General features: G+C 38.5%; 1 gene segment (V, D, J or C); it reads right to left on the reverse strand.

The window, feature by feature from the left end:
• Positions 1-11,152: 11,152 nt before the first annotated feature.
• Positions 11,153-11,835, reverse strand: LOC143661336 (immunoglobulin kappa variable 4-1-like). The segment is given in 2 exon segments: positions 11,153-11,535; positions 11,719-11,835. Coding segments are annotated over 2 exon segments (465 nt in total).
• Between the last annotated feature and the right edge of the window lie 864 nt (positions 11,836-12,699).

Raw genomic sequence — 12,699 nt, forward strand, 5'->3', positions numbered from 1 at the left:
GTATAAAGGGAAACACACTGTGCAGTGAGCTGTGAAGACAGATAATGGAAGGAACGGGACAAAATAACATTACCACAGTAAATGTGAGTGTGGTCCTGTAAACGTCCTAGAAATCAACTGCAAACTATACTTTTCAACAACCTGTATCAAAATTATGAAATTTAAAATACTTTACTACCCACTTTAAGTTTCAAACTAGCTGCAATCATCTTGTGTGCCTAAAATTAATTTTGTAATAGAATGTATGTATTAGTGAGTGTAAAGTTTCTGAACATTATTGAACTTTTAAAATATGGTAGCAGGAACTATGTGGAATATATTCATATCATGGGATAGAATGAGGACACAGTGCATAAATTGTGCATCTATCTCAGTCTATTTTGAACTTTAAATACATATATGAAGTTCTTTTTTGACATCTCAATGTCACCTCAGTATGTCCACAACACGACCTCTGATTCTGCTCTCAACCCAAATAATATCTCTGAAAATGAGTCACCAGACACATAAGCATTACCCCTGGCCCTGCCCATTAGACCCAGAGTTTTCAAATCACAGATGAAGAGATTCACAGCCTAAAAAGAACTGCGCTATCTGCTGGTAATAGGGAAAATAGCCCCACCTCCCAAGGCCTCAGAGTAGGTTCTTTACTTACTCCTTCCAAAAATAAAACATACGTGTAGAATTATACAATAATAATATGAACCTTTCTACGCTTAGGACATTAAATTATGAGCAAATGAAACAGAACCACTGACCTCTTAACCTTTCCTTTATCTGGGAAAGACAGACAATGAACAAGGGACTTCTCAGCCTCTCATATCGAGCTTCTCTGAGATTTCCCCCCTGCCGCAAAGCTGTTGATACAGGACAACTGGGGTGAGGTGCATCCAGGTCCATTTCATGGTCATCCTCATCATGAACAGAGTCAGAGGGAGAGATAAAATTTGAGACAATTTAGCAATCTTATACACAACACAGTCCCTCCTGTTTCTTAATTTCCATTTTTTCTGCACCCTTCTGCCACCAAGAAGTTTCCCTTAATGTGGCACATAGTAAGGCAGATATTGTTCCAGTTCTAATTAATAATACATTTATTTTTCAGTAGCTGTCTCCATATGAACCCAGTACATCAAGTGCAAGTGCAATTTCCAGGCATTGAGCAATGGGGTGGCCCAGACACAACCCCCCAGGAAGACATTCCTACTCAGTCAAAGGTCCACCGTGTTCTTGGTCCACCACATATATGGGTTTTAAAGATGCCAGTACTTGCTTCTTGTTTGCCTTCATCCCCCATGGCTTATTTTTGGTGATTTTCCATGAAGGTAATATGCATATATTCTTAATTTAAATTTCTACTTTGTAATTGACCATTTTCTTGCCTCTGTACAATAGAGGCTCCTTTCTGTGCCTACATGCATTAAATAACTTGAGATTGTCATAGATGACATGGTGATGATGCAGGTTGTGTCATGTGAATGACAGCATCAGGGGTCCACATAAAATGTATGGGAATGTTCTCTCTGAAGAGTAGATAGTTGACCTCATGCATGAATAAATAGAGACTTGGCTTGCAATGCTCAGGGAAGAACACTTCCAAAAATGCACAGGATGTGGTCTTGGATGATTAAGAAAGTCAAAAATGTGAAAAGCAGACAAGGACTTGATTATAGGCACCCAATAAAGTCTGGATGAGGGCTGTGGGTTTAGATTAAGGGCAGTGAGATTCCATGGTACATGAGTCAGAATTCATTAGTTGTTCAGCAGAAATTTTCGATGTCATTTTATGAACATTAACACTATGAAGAAATGGGTAATGTGGAATCATTATCCTTTCTGTGCCAGCTGGGAAGATAAAGCTGGTATCATCTTCTCTAAAACCATATCATGACATTTTAAATTTAAGTTTTCCCAAAATCCTCACTGCCAAAAATTAAAATTGGTACAAAACAATAGTTCATAAAACATAAAAAGAGCATTGAGGTAAGTAGAATATAAGAGGGTACTCAAATTTCCTGGCTGCTGGCAAGTACAAACACTGTCCCAGATGTTCAAACACTAATTTAGATTCTGCTATGAAGTGATTTTGCATACTTAATGAAATCTTTTGACATTGATTGCAAATAAAATAAAATCTGTTGACATTAAAAAGGGGAAACTATTCAAATGGGCCTGATCATTTCACAGGAACCATTTACATATTACTGTATTGGCCAGAGATGAAGAGCTCAGTAAAATTCATAGATAATTAGGATGTGACATGGCAGAAAATATCTGATGTTGCTTATGGAGGTTGAGGTGCCACATGGCAAGGAATGAGGGCAGCCTGCAGGAGATTGTGACACCCATCCTACAAGGAATAGGATCTCAATCCTACCACCCAGGGAAGTGATTCTGTCCAACCACATCAGCTTGGAAGAGAACTCCAAGCACTGTAAAGAACAAAGTCTCACTGATTCCTTGATTTATCCTAAGACCCTGAGCAGAGAACCCTTCACACTGTGCTCAGACAGACTCCTGATCTACAGCACTGAGAACTAATGAACTGCTCACTGGTTATTAACTAAAAAAATACTAATATGTGTTTATCAATCGATCTCATGTTAAAGGAGATTCCTGAACCCAGAGAGAAGAAACTGTCATCCCATTTACTTCATTGTTGAGTGATGCTGATTCCTCTCTCCTCCATCCAGTACAAGAGTGTGTTTTACACCTCTGTTACCTATGAATGATATCCTGTCATTAGACCACATCCAAAGGATAAGGGCTGAATATTGGGCTACGAAAACACAAGGAAGAACAGAATTAACTAAGGTGGTCAGAATCTGTCCCTTCTTTGACTATATCATCATGCTTTCACATTGATAGAATTCCAGACATGGAATCTGTCATAGAGGGGAGTGATCTTGGAACATTGCTTGAAGAACAGAGGCACTCTGCTGCCTATATATTTGCTCACAGTACCCCATGCCCTTACCTAGGGAAACTCGGCACATGTGTTCCTGTTGCAGATATAACATCAGGCTAAGTGAGTTATAAGGGTTGATTCACACACAAACAGCTTTAATATGCATCAGCATTCTCAAAAATTGTGGTCAACGTAATGTTCATTCCCGTTGTAGCTGCAGTGCCTGATGAAAGTGCTCAATTATGTTGTAAGATGAATGAGTGCATGTGATGATTTAGCCAATTCTTACTAAAGAAGGGAAAGCTAATTGTTCATACTAAAATCATGAGATTGTTTGAAAACACATGGAATATTCATATATAGATTAAAAATACTCTGCCATTCATTTCAAATGTGAGCATTGCATTAGCAGTGACCAATATGTTCTTGTGTAAGAAACTCAACATTCTTTTAACGAATTCCTGGAAAGCATATGCCACATATTGTGCTGCTCTGGATCTTTTAATAGGAAAAATACATTAGAAAAAATTGTTAAGCACAAATATAGTTTGGAGTCCAGTTATTATTATTTTACCAATATAAAGAGTGCAGTTTTGAAAATGATCCATGATTATGTAAGAAGTTAGCATCAAGAGGAAGTGGGTGAGGCTGCACAAGAATTCTCCATACTATCTTTGCAACTTTTCTACATGTCTGAAATTATTTCAAAATAAATAAACAAAATTAATAGAAAAAATCAACAACATGGGTTGTTGCTTGGGAAATGCTGAGTGAGACTATACTGCCACTGAGTGAGGTCTGCTAAGGTGACGTAAAGTGTTAACAATTCTCAACAGCCAGACGTGAGCTGGAGTGACATTATAGATCTTGCTCTGCTGTTCAACATTTTATTTGCAAGTGAGAGCTGGAAACTACTTGAAAAACATTCTTTTTTGACCCCTGATCTTCCTCACTTTTTGGAACATTTGGTATAAACGCAATCGCTTAGAACAGAACTATTCTAACCAGGGTATGTGTCACAATGGATGGATGTAAACGTTTTCCCAGAAGTTCATGGGCATGACAAACTTTAATGCAGTTACTTTTTACATCTTTGTCTTCTGCTCAAAGTCTTTCCTCAAAGGATTAGTCTAAGATCAGTCAAGTTCTGCTGCTTATTCTTTTTCCCACATCCAATATCACATCACCCTCTTCTGATTTAATTTTTTAAAAAAGCTACTACTCAACTCACCATAAACATTTCTTTTGGATCCAAACCTCTGTATTCCCAAATGAAGGGAATCTCACATTCCCACTAGTGTCAACATGAAGAATGAATGACTCTGAAGACTGCAAACACTCCTATGGTGCCCAATATTTCGCATTCCACAAAATGGGAGAATCCAGTTGAATTGCTGGTCCAAATATTCCATAATTTAGTTATGAATTTCAAAATCAAATCATTGGTCTATTATTCATTGTTTAATTTTTTTGTCTTGCTGCTTGCATTTAGTATGTATCTGGTGGAAATTTTGCTTTGAATAATTGCATCTAGTTAAGGTCAGCAAAATTGAGATTTTGCTACTTCCATGAACAGTTGGAATTTACATTCCCAAGTGATTTTGAACAATATTTGAAAAAACTTTACAGACTGTCTTTCCAAATGTTCATTAGCAATTAGGAAATACGCATTGCTATATACAATTCTATAATGGCTAAAATTTCTGGAAATCAACCTATAATTGACACCAGAGTGACAACGTATGGACTAAACTACTTTGTTTTTATTTACAATAAACACTGTATAAGCTCCAATTCAGTTACTGTGTGTGTGCATGTGTTTGTGCTTGTGTGTATATTAACATGTGTAGTTAAACACATTATATATATATATCATTGTAAATTTTGCCACTGCAGTTTCTCGTTGAGTTTGTAGAAGAGTACAGGGTGCTTGGACACAATCGTGAAGATGTCTCAAACAAAATAAATTAAAAGAAAATTTCTTTATTTTTGGTATTCTCACTTTGTGAGAAAATTATTTTTACGAACACATTTTGCTAATTGACAAAACCACTTAAGCAGAGACTTCATATTATTTTCTTTTATTTCCAGGTCTGAGCTCCTGAATCTCTCAACCAACAAATATTTTATGCTTAATTCACCTATAATTCTCTACCATTCAGGCTAAGATCAACCTGGCATCTTTGTGCATCCAGGAGGACACAGCACAGATGAAAGCACAATGAGCCGCTGCACCAACAGACTGGAGGGACAGATGCATCCAGTACTTCACCCATCACTTCCTTAGGCTGCATGGAGTCAGTGATCCCAGCATATAAAGGTGCAGGGCCAGGAAATTAGGAAGGGATTTTATAGATCTCTCTCCAATGTAACTAATGGTTAGGATGAGAGCTCTGTTCCCACACAAGACTCTCATAAACTAACACCAGGAAAGAAGCTGGGAGTAAAGAACCAAATAAAAGGTAACTGCAACCATCATGAGTTCTTAAATGCAGCTATTATTCACACATTTGGAATGGGAATCTTCAACTTTTCAACTGTGCATCCACCCACCCCAGTATTATGGAATCAATAATCTTGTTTTCTATTTATTTGTTCAACAGATAGAGGTTAATTTTGCTAGAAAATGAATCCTACTCAGAGTGTCATTAATACTTGATATCAATGATTTAGATGATGATTTGAGAATTTTGAGCTGATGCTATTTAGGTGAGGTTTTGGAATAGCACTGAGGCTTCAATGAGTTGAGATATTTGAGCTTGTTGGAATGGGGAGAATGTATTTTGCATGTGTGATAAATGAATAAATTTGGGGCTGCAGGGTACACATTGGAGACTGAATTATAGCCTGAAAATACCTGGTCATAAATCTTGCCACCCATAACTTTTACAAAATTTCAGAGGGAAGGTAATGGAAGGGCAGAGTATTAGGAAATTTGAAGATGCTGGGCTTGAAGATTGGAGAAATGTAGTAAAAAAAATAAAACAACAATGAGTTCTTCAGCCTCAATCAGTTGATGGAGGTGAGGAATATGTTCTCCCCAGGAGCATCCCAATGGAGTGTGGCCTTAGAGACACCTCGGTTTCAGACTAGTGATACTGATTTCAATGTTTCAGCTTCCAAACTTGTGAGAGAGCTGATTTTTGCTATTTTAATTCAGCAGGTTTCTGGTAATTTGTTGAAGCAGCCACAGAAATATAATCTAATCACTAAAACTTAATGAATAATGGAGAATCAAAAGCACGTTTTGAATGAGACATGAAAATGCTATTAAAGGTGGTACCCAAGTATTTTCTATACATCAGGTGCTGTTCAAAGCATTTTATATGTCAGGAATCATTTTGCCTCAAAATATCCTACATAAGAGATGTAATTTTTATATCCACAATACGTCTCAACAAATTTTCCACCAGAAGTTAGGTCATTTACTCAAGGACACATTGCAAGGAAGTATCAGAGATGTAAAAAATATATATATATGCCAGAAGAAACAAAGCCATGGGGTAATTTACACACATTTCTAATTAGGGTTAGAGAATTGGGGAATGGCCTTTAATAGGAAGAGAATGTCTGAGAGTAACACATTTCTATTTTTCAAATATATTTTTGTTTTCCAAAGAACACAGAAATGAAAAGACTTGGGATAGGACTGTTCAAGTGCAAGGAGAAAACCCTGAACAGAAAGGCCAGGTTGGAACTGAACCTGCAGTAGGCAAGGAGGGAGACAGGCATACAGGGTATCCAGTGGGAATTTTGACCTGAGATGATCAGAGTAATGTCTTGATATGGATTTGGGGGATGACAACTGGGAGAGGAGGTGATCGCAGAGGACATGAAGGACACTGAGGGAAGTTACCATAGGAATGTTTATGTCAAGAAGGCACAGGGAACTGATAGTTGACACATAAGGGGAGAAAAGTCTCTGATCTTACATAGCAGAGTGCAGAGCTGCAGCTTTGATTGTTCAGTCATGAGCATTTTTCTTTGTGGAAAAGGCAGTTTCTTATGATCCAGTAATCTCCTGATATCAGAGGCTACATGGAGAGAGGTGATAGGTAGATGTCCAAACTCTCTAAAGGTGTCAATGCTTTAATCCCTGGAACATGTGACATGTTACTTTACATGGCAAAAGGAACTCTGAAGATGTGATTAAGATATAGACCTTGAATTGAGGAAATTATCCTAGATTATCTTCATGACTAAATCTATTTGCACGAGTCCAAAAAATTGCAATCCCACAGGTTGTGATGAGAAGATGAAACTGTGGAAGGGCCACCATAGAAATTCAAATTTTCTCTATTTGAGGTGGGAGTAAGGGGGTCTCAGTGGGAAAGATCCAAAGGCAAAGAAATATATTTTTTGCAAGAATCTCCAGTATGGAATGCAGCCATGCCAGCATTTTGATTTTTCATCACTGAGATTCTTTTATGAGATTCTTACTTCCAGGAGTGTAAACGATGAGTTTCTAACATTTGAGCAAACAAGTTTGTGATATTTTGTTTCAACTCCCATAGAAATCAAATAAGAGATCTTTACTACATTGTCCTACACTGACTTCAACAAAAGGAGATCCAAAAGTTATTTTGTCCTTAATTGTCAGGATAAACATCTTCTTGGTAAATCTGACAGGTTGTGAAAATCCAGGCCTGAGTGGGGAGGACACATCAAGTGAGAACTAGAGAGATTCATGTTCAAGGCTGAAGTGCTGTGAGAAGACAGCTGTAAAGTAACTGAGAGAGATGTAGTCCACCACACCTTCAGTCTTGAGCCTGATGATGCAGAGACTGAAATGTGTAGCTGACCTAGTGCCACTGCATCGGTGGGGAGCCCCATTCAGCCAGGTGGACACCCAGGAATTGGCATTTGAGGGACCTGTCTTTGTTCTGCTGTTACCAGCAAAGTAGGTCTTCTGTGAAGGTCTATGAAATGCTCTGGGTATATAATGCTTTTTTCCAGGAGACCAGAAGATGAGACCACAGCTGACAAACAAAATCAATTTGGACAAATATCTGATATAAATGCATTATTGTGAAAGAAATTTAAAAATATGTTTTGCAACATCATTTTAAAAATCATTAGAATTCATTATTTCACTCTTAATCTAATATTAATTTTCCTAATCCTCCGAGATAATAATCGGGATGAATGAATGTGCTTAAGTTCTCACCTGGGAATCCAAGCAACAGCATGTGAGGATCTGGGTCTGTGACATCATCATTCAGCTGTTGCCCTATTAGTCCCTACTGAGGTCACATTGCAGCAAAAGGGCCCATTTGCAGCCCTGGAAGCTGCCTAGGATGCAGAGGGTCTATACAATGCAGAGCACAATTACAGAAACAAACTGAATGAGCTGGGTTGTGGATGCATAAAACGTAAAGAAAGAGCTAAAGACATCATCATTGCAGATAATATGACTCTGTGACACTGAGAGACACAGAAATCAGTGTCTAAAATTTCCAATAAAGGCTCAGAAGTTGGAATATAAAATGGATTTGCAAGATCAATAGTTTTTATTAAACGCACTATGTCCAAAAGATGGTCTATAAAGGGCCTGTATTTTTAGTTCATCTATATCTTAAAATCTATACCTTCTTAAACAGTTATCTTAAAATATATAGTATGAGATTTTGGATGTCCTATAGACAAGGAATGTATTCATATTGAAGGTGATTCATGCAGGTATGTTGCAAAACCTTGACCTTGCATTTTCAAGTCTGGCAAGAGCCAGCGGGGCAGAAGTGGGCTCTAAAGTCCACCAGGTTGGAAAGTTCTCAGGTAGACCAGTCCTCCCTTAACCTATTCCCTTGGGCCTCCATCCTCAGGGGAGCAGCTAATGAGATCTGGAACAAAGCTTTCTCCATGTCAGATGCTAGGAATTACATCCACCAAGGTGGGTGGGTCTGGACTTTTTGAACTTGAACCTGGTTTGAACTCTATTTGGTAGCATCCACAAGCACTTAGCAGAAATAAGTTTAAAACTTCTCCTGAGGAGAGCACTCCAATCAAAATCCTCAGTATTCTCATAAGTAATTTTTGAACTGTCAGTATTAGCAAAATGTCAGAGACTTCTCAACATCTTCAAAAGAAAGAGATTCTAAACATGAAATGCATGAGCAATTACAGATTCACAACAGCAGATAATTCCCATTAGACTTCATCTTCTCAAATTTCCAAAAAAAATTTAAAGGAAAGGATAAAAATGTGAAAATATTCATAAAGAAAGGAATCTGTAAATGAGAACATTGCACTCTCAATAAAGAACATCCCTCTAAAAAAATACAGAGCCAAGCCTTTTCCTTTGTTCATTATCTGAATCATCACTTGCATGTGAATCCATGTTAACAGACCTTTTAAAGATGTGACTTTTAGTTAAGACGTGGGCAACTGAATCAGTTTGGGTTTTAATCAAGATTAACTGGAGTTTTTATAAACAGAATGAAATTCAGATGTAGAGGAAAAGCCAGAGAGCAGCAAGATGTTGGAAGGCAATGGAACCCAGAGGAGATAGAATATGTGGCTGTGTGCATTGCCCTGGGGGGGGGGGGAATCAAGAGCCAAGGGATGCTGGCAGCCAGCCCAAAGTTACCACATCCTTTGTGGAGAAAGCAGCACCTTGCTGATGCCTTGAATCTGGACTAGCTTATCTCAAAAGTGTAGGAAAACTGTATTTTCTTATAGCAAAAGATCTCCGGGTGTGCCTGGTTCTAGACAGGTGGGCTGCAATGGTCTGGGTGAGGCATGCAGCCCCCTCCCCTCAGGAAGAGAGGGAGGGAGGGAACAGTGCTGATACAAATATTAGATGCTAAATAAATAAGATGGTAGGGATCCACAGCATTATTCCCTTTTGGACAGGCACCCCAAGTATTGCGGGACAGTTATTCCCAAATACAGTAAAAACTAGGGGGTCAGAGAGCAGAAAACAAAATGTACCTATGCAGGGCTGTAAACGATAAGTGAGTAAAGAGCACCAACTGCTTAGGAGCTTGGGGAAGTGCAGTATAAAGAGCTACTTTCCTGTCCCTTTTTCTAAGGCATTTTGGAAGGGGACTGTCCTTCCTGCATGGAACCATAACTCTGGTTAGGCTGTTAAATAGAGCAAAAGGAAACCTTCAACAGGAAAACAATAAAAAACAAAACCTTAGACAAGACAGAGAAAATAACTTCCAAGATAAACTTATCAAGGTAATCAGATGTCCACAAACCATGAAAAATTACAATGTACATTAACAAACAAGAAGATATGGCCACACAAATGATCAGATTAAAGAGTTAAAGGAACTAAAGAATTTAGAATATCAAATCAACTATGTTCATGCAAAATTCCTAATTAATTTCCATAACATTTTAAAGGTAAAGGATACCAAGTAGGCACTATGAGAACATAAGGAAGGATTCAACAAAATACAAAAAGTAGCAGGTTTATTAGAAATGAAAATACTGTAGATGTATTTAAAAATATTCTAGAACCACAATTACTGATCTGAATGTTAGGTCTGGGGAACGGGGAAGGGCACTGCAACTGGAGCTGTGGAGGCTGTGTCGCTTCTCCCAACATGTCCATGAAAACAACGTGTTCAAAACATTCTACCAACAATAATGGATAAGAAGAATGTAGCTTTTCGGGGTACATGATAGATTCAAATATTCACATCATTTTGTCTTAAAAATGGATAAATGGACAGATAAGTAATAGATCAGATGAATAAATGCCAAACAATAAAAGGGTTGAACTAAGTATGACTCACAGTAATAACGTTGATTGTTAATGGATTAAACTCCTCAAGAAAAAGACACATACAATGGATAAAATATAAGACCCAGCTATAGGTGTTTTACATGCAACTTATTTTAGATTCATAAGAATATATCCCAAGTATATGCAATTTAAAAGAAGGAAGAGCAGAGAAGAACAACTTGAACTGCAGGGAATACACAGAAAACATGGCACATTCAGACCCTAACTATTCTAAATACCAATGTACTGGGAATTCCCCCTTATATTTTCCCCTCAGGAGACTCCTAACATGGCAGCTCCTTTTCTCCTTCCTCCTGTCTCTCTGCCCTTACAGACTTCAGGCAGAAGGAAAAGGGCAGTTAGAAAGGAGGTAGAGTATAACTGCTTCAGTAACAAGGACAAGGAACGTTTGAAGGAAATACAGAGTTCATTCACCAAAAAAGTAGGACAGGAAGACTAACTACTAGACAGAAAGTTTCAATATGAAGAGGCAGGAGGAGGGGGAGCAGCTGCTGCTGCAGGACTCAGTGCCCCACACTGGGAGAGGAGGTTTGTGTTCGAGGCTGAAGCACTGTGGGAGGATAGGTCTTACGTTGCTGACAGTAATAAGTGGCCACATCTTCAGCCTGGGCTCCACTGATGGTGAGAGAGAAATCTGTCCCAGACCCACTGCCACTGAATCGTTCAGGGACCCCGGATGCCCGTGTGGATGCATAGTAGATGAGAAGTTTGGGAGACTGTCCTGGTTTCTGCTGGTACCAGTTTAAGAGGTTCTTCTTGCTGGAGCTACCCAAAATAGTCTGGCTGGGCTTGCAGCTCATGGTGACAGTCTCCCCTGGAGTCACAGCCACAGAGGCTGGAGACTGGGTCATCACAATGTCCCCACTGGCACCTGCAGACAGAAAAGAACAAGATCATACAATAAATCACAAGTATATAAAATATATACGCAAATGTAGGTTTCCTCATTAATCATATATAATCAGATCTCTTTGAGATGGAACAGTCCGTACACTCTGCATGTGAAAACCATCTCTCCAGCTTTATAAAGACATTGCTCTCCTGAAGCTCTCACCTGAGACCCAGAGCCCCAGGAGGATGAGGAGTTGGGACTGTGACAGCATCTTGCTCACCGTCTGTGCACTCAGGCTCCGTCTCCAGGGAATCCCCATTAATAGAGTCTGTGCAGCAGCCGAGTCCCCAGGAGTCTATGCAAATCAGCACAGGGTATAAATGGAAACGTGCTTTGCAGAGAGCTGTAAAGACAGATAATGGAAAAAAAGTGTCACAAAAATAACATTATCACAGGAAATGTAATTGGAGTCCTACAAACGTCCCAGAAATCAACTGAACACTATAAATTTCAAGAAACTTGAGTGAAATTATGAAATTTAAAATATTTTATTATCTCCTTAATGCTTCAGACTACTTGCAATCAACCTGTATTACTTTAATTAATTTTGTAATAGAATATATGTGTCTGTCAGTGTAAAGTATCTGAACTTAATTGAACTTTTTAAATGCGGTACCATGAACTATGTGGAATTTATTCATATCATGAGGTAGAATGAAGATGTAGTGCACAAATTATGCATTTATCTCAGCTTATATTGAATTTTAAATATGTATTCAAAGTTCCTCTTTGACATCTCAAAGTCACCTCAATATGTCCAAAACCAGACCTCTGATACTGCTCTCAACCCAAATAATGTCTCTGAAAATGAGTCACCATATACTCAAAAGTTACCCTTGGCACTGCCCATTAGGTCCACGAGTTTCTCAAATCATAAGAGATTCACAGCCTAAGGGGCAACCACCCCCCTAGTGGTAATAGGTAAAATAGCTCCAGCTCCCAAAGGCTCAGAACAGGTTCTTTATTTACTCATACCAAAAAAAAAAAAAAAATTACAAAATTATACAATAACAATATAAACATTTCTAGGCCTAGGACATTTGATTATGGATAAATGAAACAGAACCCCTGACCTCTTAACCTTTCATTTATCTGGGAGAGACAGACAATAAAGACAGGACATTTCTGCAGCCTCTCCTTTCC

Source organism: Tamandua tetradactyla, chromosome 17 (assembly GCF_023851605.1).
Source record: "Tamandua tetradactyla isolate mTamTet1 chromosome 17, mTamTet1.pri, whole genome shotgun sequence".
Taxonomy (NCBI): Eukaryota; Metazoa; Chordata; class Mammalia; order Pilosa; family Myrmecophagidae; genus Tamandua; species Tamandua tetradactyla.